The sequence below is a fragment of the Accipiter gentilis genome, chromosome 1, assembly GCF_929443795.1.
Source record: "Accipiter gentilis chromosome 1, bAccGen1.1, whole genome shotgun sequence".
Classification (NCBI taxonomy): Eukaryota; Metazoa; Chordata; class Aves; order Accipitriformes; family Accipitridae; genus Astur; species Astur gentilis.
Window position 1 is genome coordinate 12284259 of NC_064880.1, and position 20997 is coordinate 12305255.

The following is a 20997-nucleotide window of genomic DNA, read 5'->3' on the forward strand; positions in this document are numbered from 1 at the left end:
ACCCCTCCATCTTTCATTGGTCAGATCTCAGGATTTTTTTTAACAGATAATTCTTTAAAAGTTTGTCATAGGTTTAGCTTATCTGTTTGAGAGAAGGAATCAATCAAAGCAAGAGCTTTTGTGGGCAGCAGTATTGCTGAGCCAGGAGGAATCCTGGTATATTGGGTGCGTGGGTTTTAGTACTTGATCAAAATTTGGTGTAGCACAGTTAGGATTTTAAGGCCTTCCTTCAGACTGGTCTAAAGGACTCTTCTTCTCCTTTCAGAAGGCTTAACGTTTTTGGTTGCTTTAGTTTGGGTTTTTTTTTGGTCAGTATTGTGTTGGCACTAGACAATGATGCTTCATAAATGCAGTGGAATTTTACATTTCCTAATAAACTGATCGCCTAGGCTCTTGAAATTAAATTACTTCTTTGCTTCTTGTAGCATCTTTAGCTCATTTTAGGAAGCTGAGGAGAGGACAAGAATGTTTAACTGCTTCAAGAGGCTAAGTTTGTGTTCTGGGATTTTTTTAGCTTTGTTTTTGGGCTCCAAAAGTCAAGCTAACTCTGCATGTGTGGCAAAGTTTTGAGTCCAAGGCACTCAGCTTTTTGTCGAGTGAAGCTCATTGATGGTATGAAACATCACAGCTTTGAGTAGTACTGTGCAACCACCACAATCCAGAGCAAAAGAATTTTTTGCATCCCGAGTAGCTGACCCGATGTAGGACTGCACTGATTTGGGGGAATCGCCTGCAGTATCCTGATAGCAAGTGGTATCTGAAACCAGATAGACTCTTCCTGCATTTGTGGAGGTGGCTAGAGTAAGAGTTTTTGGCTTTGGCATACGGCCGTTGGGATGCTGCTGGGAAAAGGACACCACTTGAGTTCCACCTTGGAGAGTCTGGTTACAGAACATAGGCTTCTCTTAAATATGTGCTGTTTCTGCAGTGAGGCATGGTAGCTGTATAAAATGAGCTTGAAACCTCTCTGAGGTTCTGACTTTTTCATTGCTGTTCATGTTTCGTAGTAACAGAGAAGGTGTGTGTATGGGGAGCAAGAGAGCAGAACGTGTGTTTGCAGCTACTTCAATTAAAAAAACAAACAAAACCCACCCAAAACTCCTCTAGATGCTAGAAAGCAAGTAAATGGAAATGTCTTCAACACTGCTTTGCTTCTCAGCATTTTATTAACTATGGAGATGCCAGGGATGCTTGTTCCCACTGCGGGGCTACAGCCTGCAACCACGGCATGGGGACGACCTGGTGCTACAGCCGTGATGGTTAAGTGCTGCAACCTCTGCGCAGCAACCCGTGGGCTTGCGTGTTCATTCACCCCTCCCCATCGAGATGTGGATGCGCATTTGCAGAGGGATTGAATGCAGGTGCCCAAGGCATGGCCCGGGTCATCCGATGGGGCTGAACGGACCTGCCTGGATGTGCAAGCTCCTCTCCTGCAGCCAGAAGATGATGCACCTTGTGGTACCCACCTGCAAGTTGCACGAGATAGGAGGACACAGGGCTGGGAAAGAAGGTGGTGGGTTACTGGTAGCAAGTAGGGTTGAAGTGATTATGATCTGGACATATCTACCCAAAGGGTTTTCAGAGCTGGGGGGAGGGGGACGGGACGGACGGACGAGACGGGACCAAAAAAAACCCCAAACCCCCAACTTCTACAGGTAGTGTATTTGCTGTGTTGTGATTGCTGGGTGCATGAGCTTAGCATGGTGAGTGTGAGATAGCTTGCTCTTCAAGGGGAAGGCAAGTGATGTGTCAGCCCGTGTGTTTACATCTTATTTTAACATTTTTTTAATCTATACTAGTATCCTGGGAGAAGAGGTACCTTATACAAATATCTCCTGATAAACTGCCTCTTTTTTTTTTAATAAATAGAGATGATATTTTTTTTTAATCAGCCAATACAGCAAATAGAGAACCTCAGTCTTAACGCAGTTTGGTTTCACTTCCAGTGTTTAAGGTGTCAGTGCTTTAAAAGATGTTCTTAAATGTTCTTCTGTGACTACTCTATTACTCATTTTGAAATAAAGATAGAAGAGTGTTGGTTTGTGGTTGGTTTTTTGTGGTTGGTTTTGTGTTTGGTTTTTTTCTTAAATTAGTTGAAAAATGTAGGCACTTTATTTCTTAGAATTAAAAAAGTCTTAAAAATCCCCACTAACCAACAATTTTGCCAGTGATCTTTAATGTACTGGTAAGACTGAAAATTCACAACAGTGGGAGAGGAAGTCCACGGACAACAAAATAAAAAGCTTCTATCAGTTTGGTTGGCTTTGAGGTGGGTTACCTGCTTAATGCTGGTGCCCTTCCGTGGTGTCTGGCCAGCCAGGTGAGCCTGCCGAAATAGCTGGTGCTACGGACTTGTGCTAGAAATAGATGGGCTCTCGTCAGTTGTTCTCTGCCAGCAGCTTTCTACTGCTGGAAGTGTGAGTTTAATATGTCACTTGTTCAAAACTGCTGGATGTAGCATGAGAAAAGGCACCTTTGCTCCAACAGCCTCACTGCAAATGGGTGTGTTTGTCAAAATTGACCCGGATTTGTGTCTCAGAGCACCTCAGCTGCTGGTACGGGGCTGTTTTGTAGATGAGTCCTTCTCTGAAGGTGCATCTTCATCTGAAATAGTGAAGAAGCTTAAAATACTCTACTCTCCAGGAAGCTGTGGGGGCTCCTGGGACTGTTCTTGCCTCTCCCTGCTGCATGCTCCCCTTTCCCCATGCTCTCTCCAGCTGGGCCGTAGCGTGTGCCGGAGTGGGTACGTGTGCCGTGCTGGCTGGCCGCTGGGGTGGCTGCTGCTTCGTTGCTAGGAGAGCCCAGAAGAGTGATTATTTTTTTTCTTTAAGCCACTGGCAGGCTGAACAGATGAATTTTGGGAGCTGCTCGTGGTCCCTGGGCGATGCTGGCATGTTCAGCACAAAAACATAGCGAAGGTTTCAGCAGCAAGTAGAGATGCAGTTCACCAATGAATTAAAAAATTACTAATGAGGGCTGAGATAGCAAATGCCTGTCTTAGAGAAAAAACAAGGCTGTAAAACCCGACATTTTAGTAACTACGGAGGATCCTATTTTTTTTGCTATCCATTTAGGCTTTTTGATCTGCAGTGACCACTGGGCTGTGAATCTGGAGAGGCTGATGGCTGAATGTTATTTAAAATAGCGATGTTTTGCTCTACCCCTTCAATCCAGTTGCCTCCTCATTTATTGCCATTTGCTGCTGCTTGTGCAGGTGAAGCTTGGCTGGCCAAGTGTCATCCCACTGACGCTGTAGGTTGGCCACTCAGGTATGGGAAGCCCGGCCACTCTCTTGGCTCTAGAAGTAACAAGACAAAAGCCAAAAAAAATATAATGCAAATAATCTATATTACTTGTTTGAGAAGGAGAACGCAGCATGGTTATAGTTTAATTTATTGACATATTGCCTGAAGCTGCACTGATGCTTGGGTATGATCACTGGAGGCAAACCCACGCAAGTGATGGAGAAGACCCAACTACAGAAACCTGGAATGAAGAAAATAGGGAGAAGAAAACAAAGTATAATTTTATTTTATTTTTAACTTGGTATGTTTTTTGATGTTGCAGTGACATCTTAACATTTTTGTAATGCTGTCCTTTGCTTTGAGTGAGAGAGATGGGGTGGCTTCTTTGATGTCTCCAGACAGGGTTTGGCTTGATTGTATCTGCTGCAGCACAGAGCACAGAAAGGCATTAGAGGAGACCAAGTGAGACAGAACTGGCAAAGGTAGAGATATATACAGTGGAACAAATGGGTTTGAGAAGTTTTCTGTATTCAAGTATTCATAGTCTAAGTACTGAAAAGATAATTTAGCATTTTTTGCTTCAACTTTTTTTTGGTGGGGGCAGATGGGTGACTAGAAGATCTGGTCTGGCAGTCCACAGCAGTAGGTATTGAGTTCTTCTGTTTTAACTTTACCTGAATGTAAGATACAATCTTTGAAATATTTTAAATAGAGAACTGCTTCAGCAAGATGGATTTCTGCATATCATTTACAAAGTATGTTTTTAATGCCTTTCTGAAATCCAAACTTATGCAAAATGGGGCTTGTTATGCATGTCTATGCATTTTAATCTCCTGCAGTGATTTGTCAGTTTTCCTTAACATCTCTCTGGCATATTACAGCCATTCTTCAACTTTGCTTCACAGGGCTGCGTTTCTGTCTTTACTCACTCAGTTCTCCGAGCAAGGAATGAATTGCAATTTAGTTATTGTATGGTAAGGTTTATAAGCTGATGTGCCTATTTACTTGGATTGGGATCAGTACCAGTTGTGGATTTAAAGACTGGGAAAACCTGGGTGTAATTCAGGCGGCAGTATCTTTTATGCTTTAGTGTAAGCAGTTGTTGCGCAGCTGTTCGGTTAATGTTCTTGTTTCTATTGATTTGTGCTACTTCTGTGTTTCTGTTTTACGTTGATAATTTGTTAGTAATTTTTTTTTTTTGTTTCTGCTTGGAATGTCTAAAATAGCTCAGCTAACCAAAGAGATGATGTGACTTTTTATTTTATTTTTTATTTTTTTCCCTCTCTTTCCAGATGGGCTTTCTGGCAGAGACCAGCCAGTAGAGCTGTTGAATCCACCTAGAGTGAACCACATGCCTAGCTCTGGTAAGAAGAAACTTTTATTAAACATTGTTCCTATTCTGGGAATGCCATAAAGTATTCTGCAGTTCTATCTTGCAAGTGGGAGAGCAAAATGCAAATGTGAAATGCTGGAACAAAGTGTGTTAGAACTTGCACACATCTACTTTCCCAGGCTGGGCGAGTGGGATTTGGGAGTGGAGAAGAGGATGGAGCACAGCAGTCTTAGGAGTCTTAAATAGCTCAGCCCTTACCCTTGGCAGGGGGCTAAGGAGAGCCTAACCTGCTTGGAGCTGCTTGTTTTTCCTTAGAAAGGAGAGGATAGCAGAACAAAGCAGCACCTTATGAGGCTTTTCACAGCCTTTAAAGGAGCACTGTGAGGCAAAGTAGGTTTTTGAGTTGCTGCTCCCATTAAGGAGAAATCTCCTTGTGTTGAAATGAGGAGCCAAACACAAGCTGATCAAAGCGTATCACGCTGGGCTCTGGGCTGTTTGCTTTTCTTCGCTATTCTAATGATCCTGCTACAGTATCTCTTGGGTCTTATCCTTCTGGTATGAAGCAAGCACAGCAGCCACAGTGTTCGTCCTGGAGGACTGCTCCTCGTGGAGCTGAGAGGGATCTTATGGCTCATAGTTGCAGCACTTCAAGTGATGGAAACCAAAGTTTTGGTCACAATACATGAAATACTATGGAAAGCAATCTGTTGCTGTCTTTTGTGTTTCCCCCTTCTCTCTTCCAAAAGTATTTTGTTTCCAGGTGCAAACAGATAGAGATATTTATACTAGGCATGATTTGGTATATGAAGCATTATCTACTTTCCAGGTAGAAGCTCGAGTTTTCCAAAAACCCAACTTTCCCTTCTCTGCTGCCTTCCAAAATGCCTTTAGGTCCTTTTATATTAAGGAAGAGATCTTGCAGAAGATCTAAGTGCTTCTGGTAATGCAAGTTGGAAAAATGTAAATCAAGCTTATTCAAAACAACTTCAGTAGATTGGGGGGGGGGGGGGGGGGGGGATGGGCTGTGACCTAACCTAGATTTTTGTGGACTTAAATGCATATCTGGGGAAGGAAACTTTTAAGGAGGTAGAGCTATTGTGTTGGAAAAAAAAGAAAGAGATCCTTGTTTACCAGGTTACAAGTGTTTGGCTTTGGATTCTGAGAAACCTCTCTTCCCTCTGTGTGTTCCAAAAGTTGTTTGTCAGGTAAGGGAGGTTATATTCTCCTAACCCTAAGAGAGATTCTCATTTTAAGAATACCGTGGTAACACAGGTAAACTTAAAAGGTTTTGTATCCATGTGCTAGATTGAATTTTGTGGCTCTGCACAAGAGGAGTCGCAGTCCTCTCTTCTGTCAGTAGATCAATGGCCAGTATTGTGAATGTGATGGGTTTTAGTCTCTCTCTTTTTTTTTTTTTTTTTTTAAAATTGATTTTGTTGTTGCTTATGTTTAATGTTTCCTTTTGAGATACTACAGGACAAAGGCTGATGCTGGTTAACACTTTGGGTTGGTGGACTTCAATATGCTCTATTTTTCCCCAGTTGAAGGGAGGCTTTTTTAAGGTGTTATGGACTCATACAGGATTTATGGAATTCTTACTGTTTGGATTCCATTTTGAGTATTTTTATAGCTTACCTGTGTGCCTACTGAAAAAAGAAACAGCTAGCCATCACTGGGGTGCTGTACTCATGCTAAGTGGGTGGGATGTGACATAGGCAGCAACGTCTCTCTGTCGAATGACTTCTGCCAGCATCTGAGCCGTGGGAATTCCTGTCTCATGCTGGAAAGCTCAGGCAGGTCATGCGTGTAATGGGCGAAGGGTAGGACTGACTGGGAACGAAAATGTGACCTTATGCAAGAAGCAGCATTGGCTCCGGACAGTGGTCACCCAGGTACTTTTCACTGAAGACCCTATACTTATTCAGTTTCTGCTAAATTTTGGAGAAATCTTTTCAGCCTTGCAGTGTGTACACAGGCTGGAAATGTCTATTGTATATGTTGATTTGCAGAACGATAGTTAAAACCTGGAAGCACGGTGTTTGGCAACAAGTAAAAAGATGTTTCGGCATGTTTGTAAATGCAAGCAAGTATTGTTGATCTTGGAAGTGGCTTATCAGCTGGATTTCAAGTGTGGTACCTGCCTATACCTATGTATCCTGATGGGTTTTTAAAATTACTGCTAAAAGTTGCTGTCAGCTTGACAGAGTTACCCACCTGGGCAAACCATTGTCCCGTCTGGTTTTTATCATTATTACTTTTAGGAGTTTGCTGCAGATCCTGCTGAGAGAAGAAAGGAGAAGTAATACCAAGTATTGCTCTGGAAAAACAAGTTATGTGTGGGTTTGCGGGATGTTGTTCCAAGTCTCAGGCATGGCTGAAATAATGGTGTTGAAAAACAACTTAAGGAAAAAAGTGCTTAATTGTGTCCTGGGATATTCCATTTAAAACCTTATCCTGTCCTGGTTATGGTAAAGATTTGTAGCCCTTGTGATGAATAAACTCGAGCGGACAATGAGCCTTTATCCCCAGAACTACATTTCTAGTTAAGGTAAAGTCATTGCAGTGTACTTGTAGGAAACCAGAATGTTTCCTCTTCACCATGAACCAAGTGAAGGAGAAGTTTGATCCTTGTTAATTGTTCTTCTCTGATGTAAGGGGGTGAGAAAGGGATGTACAATACCAAGGTCGTAAACATGCTCTGTTCTGTGGAAGCATCTCAAGTGCAAAATCAAAATGTTTAGAGCATTTTTATGAAACTGTTTTAGGAGTGAATTGGGTTGGGTAGAATGGAGTTCAGTCATTGGCAAGATGTGTTTTTATGAAAATGATTTCTCTCTCTGCTTTTTGCATAAATTAAGGATAAATTTAAGGAGGGGAAACATTTTCTCTTTTCAAATATGTATCACCCAAAATTGGTGCTTCTGAATTTTAGCTGCTTGTAAAAGTAAAACAAGACAAAACCCCCACAACCCACATCTTGTACAGGAATATAATAATCTGTTTGACAATTCTGCTTTCTCTTTTTCTGGCTCCAGAATATTACTGCATCTTTGGCCTGGAGGAAGAAGGGACAATATTGCTTTTCCTTAACTTTTACTTGCTGAATTCAGAGATCTTCAGAGCAAGGACTACACAGATTATTTTTACTTAATGTTACATGGAAAACCTCATGATGATTAAGGGGCCAAGTTTAGCAGGAGAGAAAGCTTCTCAGATACGTGGGCACAGAGGTGGCCACTGCCTGGTTTTGATGGGTGGCAGTGGATTGCTTGCAGAAAGGTGAAGGAATTGTCCTGCAAGTTATCATACTGGTTTTAAGGACTTTTTGTGTTTTATAGTATTTTGCTTCTTTTTAGCAGTGAACTTAGCTGCAGTCTGCATAAGGGGACTGATTCATATGCAAGGAGGGAGGGACAGAGCTCTCTTGTCTTCCTACTTTTTCTTCCTATGCTTTTAAACCAAGCAATGCTATGCTTTTCCACAGTGCGAAGCTGGATGGCCAGTCTAAAAGACCTCGATTGTGTAAATATCTAGATATGTTGTACATAATCCTCTTAAAAACATCACCTGTGTACTGTTGAAACCATTCTTGAGATTTATCAAATAGATCTTCATTACGCATGCTTTGTAGAGTGAGTTTTCTTTTTTTATAAGGCTGTGTTCACAGTACTTTGGATAACTACCTTCTGTAAGTCTTTTCAGTCTTTCTTGTTGGTATAAACTTTATAGTTGCTCATTTTGTTACTATAAGATCTTAAGCAATTCTTTAGTATTGGAAATGTGAAAACAGCTCGATATCTGTGATACATAAGTGAAATGCTAGAATTAAGTAAGATGGAAGCTAGTCCCTTTTAAACTTAAAATCTTTGCTTTAAGTAATAAAACTGCAGATTGAGATTAACAGTCTCAGCTGACCAGCCGTGTTTCCCCAATATGCTAGTCATGGCCTAATGTGAAGTTCTAGGGATGTCTGTGGACAGTTCAGTTACTGAATTAGGAAAGAAATTCCCCTTCCCATAGCATTTCCATTGGCTTTTCAGGGATGTGTTCCCAAGGTGTGATAAAAATTGCTGTGATTGAGTGCAGCTGACAAATAGTTTGCATTGGGACGTATCCATTGCAGAATACAGATATATGGAGGGGTTGAGGAAAAGATGCTAGGCTTCTTTCTTGCCCCTAAAGTGAAGACCTCTCTCTGGCTGCTGTTGCAGATCAGATGGAAAGCTGCTGCATGCCTTCTTGAGGTTGTTCTCCATCTGTCATCTGCAAACCACTGGTGGTCTGTGAGGCCATCGTGCACATTAGAGAAGTGATCAGTGGTGGTTTTCTGATGACTTCTTGAGGGTTGACAGTATTCTGTAAAAGTGGGTTAAACAAAGCATGGAGGCTGGCTGCTGCTGAGCAGTTTCTGTAAGAGCAACAGGGGCTTGACTGGGGATGTCCTAATGATGGTGATGAGCGGACTGCATCTTCTACATGAGGCTGCTCAAAATGGCTCTTCTGCATGTGGCTGCGCCCCTGCTCTCCATCCAGACCCCTGCTGCTGGCCACACTGACCTCCTGCTGCTGCCTTTACCACGATGCTGCTGCTCAGCCCTCAGGACGGCTCTTCCAGCACAGTACCGGGGCTCTTCTGGATTTGACACTGGCAAGAGCAAGGGCAGCATGGCAGGGGCAGCCAGAGGATTACGCATGAGATTTCAGCTCCCTGCTTTTTCATCTTCCCGGATCTAATTATCCAGTCTCACTTCCACATTCATTTGAAAAAAAAAAAAAAAAGTTGATGTATGTATGAATAAATGGTTTGTAAGAGCCTTTGGACTAATATTGTTACATGATTTTACAGGCTTTTGAAATCGGAGATTAATCCCCGTCTCTAAGAGGAAGGAGTGCGTCTAGTTGGTCTAACAGAGCTCAACACCATGCCTTTGTTAATTTATCCCTTCAAAGGAAGGGGATGCCTTCTTGCTGCACTGTGTTTTCAGATACTTGCCTGCTTTCTACAGTGTGTCTGCTTCAAAAGCTCCTTCAGAAAGGTACCAAATCAGCATGGCATAGTGCGGCTTTGAAGCAGGTTCAGATTGCTGGCTGGTCAGCTTGGATTTGGGGATCCCAACAGGCTCATGCCTCCGCAGACAGGAGCCCATTTGTCCTTGTTCACAATGGGATGTGTTAGTATGGGAATGGCATATGGTTTTTATCATGCCCCAGAAGTGTAGCTCATGTACAGAAAGGCTAGTCCTTTAACGTTAAAAATATCCTGATCTATTCTTTGTGAAGACGGGGGGGAGAACCCACCCAAATTATCATTAAAAGTGAGTTCTTGAGAAATCATTTTAATGTCACAACCATACACTAAGCAGATTAAATTGTTTTTTGCTTATTATCCTGTTGTTAGCTTATTTAAAAGCTGCAGCTATTTTTGTCAGGCTTAGTTTATTAATTTTGCCACCATTTAGATGCTCTAGCATAAGCTAGCAGAGAAGCTGCAGGTTCATGTAGCTTAGATAGAGCCTTGATAGTTAAAATCAAGTTAACCTTGTATTTACTGCAACAGGTATTATTTCCAACCCTAAGCTAGAGGTACAGAATGTAGCCTGTGCAATGACAATAAAAGTGTTTTACCAGCTAGAGGTACTAGTAAAGCTCACCTTCCTTAACCCATTGCTCAACAAGGAAAGCCTTGCGTAATGCTTCAGCCAGCTCCCAGATTTCCACAGGTGATTTGCTGTATTATTGTGCTTTTATAAAAAGCCCTTTGCAGCATGTCCAGAATGTGGTCAGCAAATTTGGGGTTATTTATGCAGGACAGGGGAGGGAATTGCCACATCTAGAGACTCTTGGCGGCTCCCTGCAGACAATCAGGGAAGTTCAAGCTTCAGGACCTTGTTGCTGGGCTAATATTGCACCCAAACTCATGTTTTGTCAGTCATAATCATAGCATAATTTAATGACTCTAACTCTCCGTCAGCACGTGCCCGTTGCAGGGTTGCATGCATGTGTAGGGGTGTAAGCAAGAGGGATGAGCTTTTTTTGGCCTGCCTGGTGAGGCACCATCTCTTGCCTGAACCTCAGCATCTGTGTCCTGCAAGGAATGAAACCATTTCTCTGGCTGAGTTGGGTTTGCTGGAGCAGGGACCGCTTTGTTGTCTGCACAGAATGTGGATGGTCCTGATCCTGTGGGATGGGAACAGCAGGACCCTGCAGCTCCTAATCTCTTGTTTTGTTGTGTTTTGTCTCAGAAAAAGAAAGGAAATGGTTATTAAACAGAGGAGGTGGGATGAATTATTAACGACTTGTTCCTCTTTTAAAAGCTGAAAGCAGCATTTAAATCTTAAGCACTTGAATACAGAGCTGTTTTCTTAGATGAAAGGTAACTGGCAGGAAAGTTTGCTTTACTGCAAGACCCAACTTGCTATTTTTCTTTATTCTTCCCTCACCTTGTTTAATTTATTAATTCATACTGATCAACTATAGATTTCACTGGATTTGCTTAGTCCTGACTGTTCACAAAGTGTTATTTTCAAAAATAGTAATTCTCACCGATTCCTTACCAAAGGAAAGGTTGTTTCGTGGTTTTGCTTTTATATAAAAGCAGGTGGTGGAGGGAAGAGCCTTTGTATGTATGATGGTATTTACATTAAACTTTCTGACTTCTTAGGAAGGAGGAGATGGCATGATATGAGCAGACATTTAAAGGCTCCCTTGAATTGTTAATCAGTAATCTGTTCCCATTGCCTATGGCTCTTCTAAAAATAACAGTACCGTGCGATGAATGAAAAGCAATAAATATTGCATGGAAAGTTGGTCATGGATTGAGGCGTTTCTCAGTAAAAAAATTCTGCGTGTCTCAGATGCGATCTTTCAGTGACTGTGCCGTGTCCTGTTTGCCATGTGTGTTTCCGCTCTGGGTTTTTGCCTGGATCTGCAACCCTAAAGAGGTAATCAAGATGAAATTTTTGTTGTGTTGATATTTTATTTTATTTTATAATTCCCTCACTTTTTCAGGATAACACTTGTCCTATGGCTGGAGTGGTCTGACACACCCTCTACTCGACTCTTCTTTTCCATCAGCTTCTCCTGACACCTCCTAGATAGATGTGAGTGTTAGCTGGAGAACGAGGGTGGAGGAGTTGCTGTGAGGACTGTTTCGTTAGCAGTGTGTTTGCTTTGGTTTGCGTTCCCTTTTTATTGGTGTGCTCTGTACTACAGAGCTCCCTAGAGTGCTTTATGCCAAAATTAACTCGGGGTAGTTTATCGCTGAAGGGGAAATAGATGCCATAGGTGTGTGCTCAGCAGTGACCTGCATTCCTAGGATTTTAGGAATTCCTCTTCTGACACAAGATGCCTTTATCAAGATTCTAGAGGCTCTTCCCCAGCATATATTGATTTTCAGGGCTGTATTTGGCTCTGCTTTGTCTTTGGGCAGTGGTGGGAATATCAGCTGAATGGCTTGTGCAATGATGCCTAAAGTATTGTAGCAGTCTCCAGATGCTGACCTGGAGAATTGTCATTGGTTGATTAAATAGACCTTTCCTCTCCCTTTTTGTTGCTTTTCACTCCCAGTCTCCTCCCCTGCCCTGAAAAAACCTGCTCCAAACCCAGAAATGATTAAGGCTGAGACATAATTCACTAAGTATAGAAATAAAAATTATAACTAAGCTACTTCAAGCCAAAAAGCCCTAGTAACACTGATATGCAGAGTTAATGTGAGAGCACTGCCAACGTGTAAGGCTTTAACTTTGTTTTGACTTCTTAAGTGTGTAGGCCTTGAAAGATGGGACACTGCCTTCAACAAATAGGGTCTTTTGAGAGCTGGATTGCAATGTGAGCACTTCAGCTTTACCAGCTTGGTTTCCTTCTGTGTGCCCACGCTTTCCTAAATCAGAGTCTCCAGGCTCCTCAAAGAGTACCGGGCAGGGATGTCCTCCTCTGTCCTCACCTAATTCCTCTTGCCACCAAGCAAATGTGAAATCAGCATTTTCTGTGCCTCGGATGCAGTAGTAAGTTCATTCACACTAATGCTATCTCGTTTAAGTTTATGGTTGGTGCTGGCTTGGCAATTGCCCCTTGAACGGCTTGATTTGAGGTCTACCTTAAGCTGGTGTTTCCTCTAACTTGAAACAAGTGCTTATGATTAAATATCTGCTCCTTTGGCTTAACTAATATCTTGTGATTTAAACCACTCAATCATTACTACTTTTCCATCTGTTTTTCATTCAAAAAATTGTGTCATATTGGATGATTCATTCATATTTGATTAGAGATTTCATTATAAGCTGGTCTTAAGTTTTTGTGATCTAATAGAAGGCTTTGGAATCATTGACTTGGAACTGTAATTGTAATATACAGAATAAACGTACTGCACATTTTAATGATACTTTGCTAGGTGTTTTTTAAGCTGTTATAGTTCTTGCTAGTGAATTGGGCAAGGTGAATTTGTTTAAAAGTTTCTAACAAAATTCAGCAACTGACCTTTTCCATTGGAGAGAGGAACTCTTCACAAGCTATAGTAGCAGTTCTCCAGGTTGTACAGGAGACCAAACCATGGGTGAAATTTAGGTCAAAACTTGCTTTCCTTAACCTGTTTGTAGTCCTGCTCATAGACAGTCATGCTGTAATGATATTAATGGAGGTCTTGAAGAACCTGAGTTGTCAGGGTACTATGTGCATTGGTTAAGTGACATATGGAAGGCTTTTATTTACACTAAGGACAGTGATCTGCCACCTGTATGCAAATTGTTTCTCAGATTAAATAAATGAATACAAAATTTTTTCATATTCTTCCAAAAATAGATTAAACTGTTACTATTTTTAAAAAAGTTTTGATGGGGGACTACCTTTTATCCTCTATTTTTTGCTATTCCAAAACTGTCTTAAGCACTCAAATATTTTTTCAGTTGTATATATTTTGTGCTTTAAATATTTTGGGAAACTTTTTTTATTATAGAAATATCAGACCAAGTTATTTTCTGCTGTACTTTTCTTAATGTTTGATGCCTGTATAATATATTAGAAAAGGAATATATAATGCGAAACTAGTCAGTGTTCTATCTACTTGATAATGTACCTGTGAAGGAAGCATATTCCTGTTCTGATTGAATGATTTCCATTAAGTTTTGCTGGGTAGACTGCATTCCTGCGGTCGGGGAAAGAAAAACCTGTCATGAATGAAATTAGCAGTTTTAGTTTGTTCATATGTTTTGGGGGGAGGATGGGGGAGGATGGACAGACTCAAAAAAAGTTTCGAGGTGGGTATTTTTGAGTTCATTTTGCACTTGTAAAATAATTGCACCTCATCAGTATCATTCTTGGTGAGCCAGATGCTGTCATAAATGCTGCCAAAAGCTTTCATTGAAATCTTATGCTGGAGGATTAATTTAAACTGGCTGTTTTGACTGTATTAGAGTAACTAGACAAGCACCTTGTTCAGTGATAGTGCTTTCGTGTTACTGCTGGAGCCGGGTTGTGGTTTCATGGCAAATGCGTCACCAGGATCCTGAGAGACAGTACCTGCAGGAGGAGTCAACTGAACAGAGCAAGGAACTAACGATGGTGCAGCTATTTTGGTCCTGAAGGTAAATGAATGTTGTTGAGAGCAACTGGATGATCTGCATCTGACACAAGCTTCTTATCTGGGAGTGGGCAAATGACATGACATACAGAAGTCTTTCCTTGCACATCTGGCTGGAGATCAGGCCTGGTCTCCAGATGTGCCAGTGATCACACGGATAAAGAAGGGTTTCCAGCTGATGCACAAATGTTTGAGAGGTAGGATGGTATGGTATGGTTTTCACCATCAACCCTAACCCTTGCAAACCCCACTTTGGAAACGGGTGGGTTTAGTGAGGTGCCCTTGTATAATGGCAACCTTGAGGCTTGGCCCATAATGTCCGCATTGCAGCTGGGCTTGTCTTAATGGCACTTTGTGGCATGTGTGCTGGAAAAGGCATCCAAGTCTTTTTCTGAAGGAACTTGAGAGTTCCTCATCTGACTTAGAAAATACCTGTGATTCATCCCAGTGGCTCATTGCTCTGGAATGAGGAGGCTCTGCTGCCAACTTACTGTCTGACCTTTGTCTCTGCCTTCCCCTAAAATCAGGTAATAACTGTATTTGCCCGTCCATGCAGTTGTGTGTTGTAGTGGCCACCTGCACAATACCTGCAGCTGATAGTAGGAAATTGAAATGAATTTGGTAAAAATCAGGTCCTAGTAGTGTCCAGGTGATAGCCTGATCCCTTGATGACCCCAAGGTACAGGAGGTATTAGCAGATGTCAACCTGCTTTCCATCCATGAAAACTCAGTATCCTGATCAGAAGTGTGAAGCTTAAATTGTTGGTTGTCTGAGAATATAAGTTATTCCTTATTAAGGAATTCCTTAATTATTATTCCTTATTAAGCTTCACAGTAGAATCAGGGTTTCTATGCAGTAAATATAAGGGCATTTCCCTTACTTTTTTTGCTTTAATATAATACAGATTCTGTTAAACTTACATTTTGACTAATTCCTTGCACATTTGTATTTGTATGCACTTACAGAATGAGTTTCTATTAAGCAAATAACGTATCGTGGGAGTGAATGAGTTGGATGGAGGAAAAAAAGAATTTACAGGAAATAATCCAGCTTCTGAAATGTTGGAAATGCCAGAAAGCAGGAGAATTACAAGAACTGAAAAAAACACCCTTGTATGGGGATGAAAGCCACAACAGTGTTTACATGATATATAGAATATCTTCAACACAAATTTTTACCGGGTCAACCACCGGTAGCTAGCATTTACTTTTTGTTGAGTTTCCAATAAGCTGCCCTACTTGTAGCTCACTGCGAGGAGAACACAGTGCCACTTGGGTCAAGATAAGGCTCGTTGATGGAGAAGCGTTATCTTGCCTGCACGCAGGGTCAGCAAGGCAGGATCTGGGCTTGCTCCCTCTTACCACAAAATGCAGCGTAGCGGCTGCAAGTTGTGAAGCTTCCTCAGGCACACGCAAGCCTTGCCTTTGGGAAAGAGGGGGTGGGTAGCAGGATCCATGTGGTGCGCTGTCTCAACACCCAAGGGGACCTGGATGCTCCAGGTGAGGGAATATCTGGATCATACGGGCGTTAAGAGGGGCATCGGGGAATGCTGTTCAGTGACACTTGACCGGAGGAGACTCTGCTATGACTGAGCAGCTCTGGGTCAGTTTGTTTCAGCCTGTCCTGACCTGGCTGCCTGCACCCATGAACAGGCTTCTCCCAGCTATTGCCAGGGGCTCAGCCCAGATCAAGAGGTAGCTCCACAGCAAAGGGCTGCTGACCCCAGACCATGACTTGTCCCAGCATAAGCCCCACCTGGAGCTGCTCATGCTCTGTCTGTCCTGCTGCACCCTGTACTGGTTTCCCACCACGCAAGTCCACAGCTCTGTTCCTTTGCTGCAAGCATGGATGCGCGTGTTCAATGGTAGTCTCAGGAGCCCACAGCAGCAACACTTGGTGCACCTCTTGTGCAGACAATGTCTGTTTGGTCCCCGGAGCTTAGTCTTGGGCATCAGATATTAGAGGAGTAGATGTTCCTTGTGCACACTGCTCTTCAGTGCAGTTCAGGCTTTTCGAGGAAACACGTGAAAGCCAAGTGTTGCAAGTCTTACCTGCTTGATCATGCTTTGCTCTCTGTATTGATGGCGAATATTTATAATACAGAGCTGCTTTTTAAAATTTTGGTGTGCAGTTGCAAAGAAAATATTCCTTAATTCTCTTGGTCACCAATGATGTTCTTTTTCCCTTTTGACCTTGCTAAGCCATGACACCTGAAAGTGAAGGCACTGGATTTTATTCTGTGTGCCATTGTCATAGTTTTTAAAGCTCATAATTTTTAAAGTGATACTTTTCTCTCACTCTTTAGGAATACGGAGAAGAATGACTGAATTGTAATAGAAACCCTCAGAAATTTAGATGCAAAATCGTTAGCACAAGTATCATTATGGCCCTTTTTTAATTTGCAAGATGTCTTTTACTGGTGGGAAAGAGGATGATTGCAGAGCAGGACCCTTTCAGATATGCTGATATTGTAGGTCTTGCAGGACAGGGGAGTGTGGAAGCAGGGTGCTGCTTTAGTCTTGTTGCAAGCAGAGATCTCCTTTTAGGAGGAGACAGTATATTGTCATCATAGAACACAATTTTGTCTCGCCAGGTCTCATATCATGCCGAACAAATTATTACGTCTGCTAATCTCTAAGTGGCAGGCAGAGTTGAAGGCGTTTGCCCAGAGAGTGTTGGGACTCCAATGCCTGAGATACAGATCTTGCCAGCCAGCGTGTGGGGTTTTATTCCTCCATTTCTGAAATCATTCTCTGATGAGCAGTGGGTTTTTCTGTTTGTTTTCTGTTAGTGAAAGGTAGTGATTTGAGGTCTCAGGATCAGCAGTAGGCTTGTGAAGGTGTTTGTGATGCATTGAGAGGGAAAAGCGAGCAAAACTTAATTCTTGCCCTTCCGACAGTAAGCCAAGGAGCTGGCGTGCTTTTCATTTAAATTGGAAGTTTCTTAAGATGGTATTAGACCTGCCCCATCTGTCTCAGCCCAGGTTAGATGATGAGGGATTTTGCTTAACTGAGCAGTAAAGTTGTGCTGATAAAACCCAGCTTGGAGAGCAACACTAATTCCCTTCACATAATATGCTGTAGCACTCAAACATCTTACCCTCTCAAATGTGGCATGCTTCAGTCCTGGGGTCCAGGACTGTGTTGATTTGATACCTCCAAATATTAAAAAAAGATTATGATTAAACAAATGGCAGGTATCTAAAGCATCAGAGAAACATCCCCTTCTCAATGGGATTGTGTGTTCTTGTGTACCTGAAACACAGCCTGAGCTGGAAGCACTTCCTACCTCTGAATACACAAGAATAAAAAAAACTACTTCAGGGATCCTGCTCTTAATTACATGAACTTGCTTAAAATATTTATTTGAGCAGACTTTATTACTGTATTTTTGGGTGAAAGGTATCGTTATAGATGCTGAACAGGACTGGCCATGCTGCATAGTGGCAGCCACAGGGCATTCCCGAGTGGGAGCAGAGGTGTGGAGCTGGGGAAAAATGACCAGCTCTGTCCCTGAAACTCAAACCAATTGTGGTGTTTAGGTTTCCACTCCACTGGAAGTGTGTATGTGAGGGCATTTAGCCTCACAAATCATGTTTTGGATTTTAAAGCCAGCTAAGATATTCCAGAGAGAATGGCTCCTCTTCTGCTTTCCCTACCTGTAGGTGTCTCAGATCTAAAAAGCAGCCAGTTTTTCCTGGTGGCAAACATGTTGTGCTGGCAAACTGCAAGTGGAGCATTAGCAAAAAAATACCCCCAAACCCACATGTATGTAGATCGAAAAAATAAAATGTCTTTCACGTTAAGTGTAAATCCCTGTTACAGGGGTTTACCATGTCTAGAAGCAGTGCTAAACAAAATTTAGATCCCTGTCCTCCCTCCTTGGCTGTGTTTTCAGGCTCAGGAGTTAAAAGCCCATAGGAACTGGGGGGGTTATAAGATAATGCTGTGAAGAAGCCAGAAGGAAAGGCTAGAGGGGAAGAGGACTGAGTCAGGGCTGGGTCAGACGTATCTTGGTCCAAACACAAACCAAGAGAAGCCAGAGAATCATCTGTCTTGTATGAAGTGGATGATACACAGTAAAGATGACTTTCCACCTTGGCCCAAGCTACCAGAGTGGCAGAGCCCCAAAACTGGTTCTAGGTGATGTTCCAGAAAAAAATGGGCTGGGTTTGATATGTCTGAACTTTAACTGAGTTTGAATTAACATAACTAACCCTTCATGACAGGGCCTTTATGTGCAGTACTTTGGAGCAGTCAGCACTGTATAAGAAAAAACCCCACCTCGTTTCTGGATACTTGGTACATGCATCTTGCACTTTAGACCCATGGCGGGGTGGGGGGAAGTACTTTAAAGGCCTGAAGCTGCTCTGTTGTGACAGGGTAATGAAGATGAATAATTTCTACCTGCAGCTGATCCGGAGAGTGGATCCTGAGGATTGTAGCTAGAATGCTTTGTTTCTCTTTAGGTACTTAAATGTAATTACATTTAAACCAAGAATTACCCGCATTGTCACTAGTAATGTATTTTCTCCTGAAGAGTGCTGTGGAAAGCAGCAGAGGGCTTCCCTCATAGCTTGTGTACCTTAAAGCCAGGTGACCACTTGGTCACTGAGGCTTGCTGGGAGGTCTGGTGGGGAGCTTCACTTTGTGGTATACCTGTGTTGCCTTGGAAATTTTTAATCTACATAAGGACATACTCATTATGGGCTCAGTAAAGATGACTGCTAATTTAGGTCAAATGGGAAGTTTTCACTTCAGCCGCTTGAACTTTTTTTTGTGGTGTGGTATAAAGTGTGGACTTGTGACTGCCAGCAGCCTTGTTAATGGTGCTTTGTGTGGGGGTAAAAAGTTTGCTGCAAAAGGAGTTTGGTTCCCAAATTATTCCTTCCTTACATTTCTTCTAATGTGTTGTCTGTACTCCAGGGCACTCTGTGCAAGAAAATCGTGTCTCTGCAACTGATGTTCATCTCCACAGTGTGGTGGTAGTGTGTAGGCTGTGTTGGGGGGGGATATACATCTCTTATGATTATTTTCGACTAACAGAAAAGCCTGTTGGTAGTAGGATTGAAGATGTTGCACTGCTGTCCCAAGTAAAGAGAAAGAGGATGGTGAAATCTTACTAAATCTGCTGGGATTTGGGAAGAAGTTTCGTTTTGGGCAGGGCTGGAGGTGACCTGGCTGTCAGTAGCCATGTCTCCTGACTTTCCTCATGACCCAGCTGCTGCTGCTGTGCTCACCATCATGGTCCCTCTGAAATGGAAATACAGTGGTTTAGCTTTTATCTTTGCTGTGACCGCTCCTCAGGGAATATTGCCACTTGTAACATTTTGCATTTGCCCATCTGCATCGTGTGAGAGTATCCTATAAAATGACTGATTGACAATACTAGTATGTAACATATTTTAATAGGGGAGCGTTTCAGTAACAATCACAGCCATATCATCTTTTTCCTCCTGGTTCTGAGTTGTTTGATAGAGAACTTGTTTACTTAAGAAAGAAAAGAAATTTGCAGAAAGTTAGTAGCACCTTAGCCAATACCTTTCCAAGGTTAATATGAGCTGTCTGGGGACAGGGTACGTTTCCAATGTGCTGCCAGTATGTCATTGTTTGTTACATCAGTGGTAGTGGTAGTAGAAACCTTCATACATTATAAATCGTGTTAAACATACAGAAGAATATGTCAAATGTTTGGGAAAAAACCTTGGAGGTGCTTTGATTAATGAGGAAAGCATGGTTTGTGGCTGCTCTGATCTACCACTACGTGCTCCTCACAAGCCATTTCACACAGGTGGAGCTTCAGGTGATCATCAGTGTTCAATGACCAAGTTACTGACCTTCAGAGATGATGCCCCCAAAATTTCTTGCGATGGGCAGAGCACTTGGAATGGCTAAACTTTACTTGGCTACTAGTCGAGCTCTGTCTTACCTAATGGTGCTAAGAGCAAATAAATAGATAAAAAAATCCTTTTGGGTTCCTTGAGGACCTACCGTGGTGACCCCATGCCAGCTCAGGAGCATCATCACAGCCTGGTACAGGCTGCAGCACGAGGGTGTTGGTGTGTGCTGGGGGTGGGTGAAGGGAACTTTTTCTTTACCTTTTTTTTTTAATTTGTTTTAAGGGAGGAGAGGTTGTAGTTACAATGAAAAATTACTAGTTAAAAAAAAAGGAGTAATGAATTAATCCTTAAAATTACAGAGAATGAAATTCTCTAGAATTTCCTTTCTGGAATGACAGCATAGGAAAAAGTTTAACTTCTGTTTAGGCTGTTGCTTTACATCTGCCTTGATACATGATATGGCAATGCCCAGATGCTGATAAGAGATGGAAATAACATAGCAGGAAAGACATAGGCTATGTTGACACAAATATCAAGTATCCTCAATAAGCAGCCAAGAAACTTCATCTAGTTTTATGTGAAGCCAAATATGTATGGTATCTGTAATGAGCTTTCTCTCATTCTGAGGCAGAGCGAGAGCCATGGGGTCATTTTACCTCGTTCATTGTAACAGGGCATTAGGGGAATTGCCATGAAAATTGTCAGTTTATCTTGATTTGGGAACACATGGATTAATCCACTCTGTTTTTAACTATTCATTCCTGAAGCTAGGTAGTAGATACCCACCATTCAGTCTGAAAAAGAAAATAAGGTGATATTTGCTGTCAAAATAAGAACAATACACAGAAATATTAAAATGAAAGAAAACAGCCCACAAATTATCTGTTTGCGTAGGGCAGATAGGTTCATAGTAATGACACAAATATATATAATTTTTTTTTCCCAGAAAACCAAGATTTGTATTTTGAACAATATTATTCAAGTTAGATCTTAGGAAAAGGCTTC

The 20997-nt window shown here is 42.0% G+C and overlaps 1 protein-coding gene across 5 annotated transcripts in view; it reads left to right on the forward strand.

Annotated features, from left to right (window-relative positions):
* HDAC4 (histone deacetylase 4) overlaps window positions 1–20997 on the forward strand; it is a 264285-nt gene that overhangs the window by 97306 nt on the left and 145982 nt on the right. For all 5 annotated transcript variants that reach the window (XM_049806725.1, XM_049806715.1, XM_049806707.1 and 2 more), the window contains one exon: window positions 4538–4609. In XM_049806725.1, the coding sequence (XP_049662682.1) occupies window positions 4538–4609 (72 nt within the window). The remainder of the gene's footprint in view (window positions 1–4537; window positions 4610–20997) is intronic.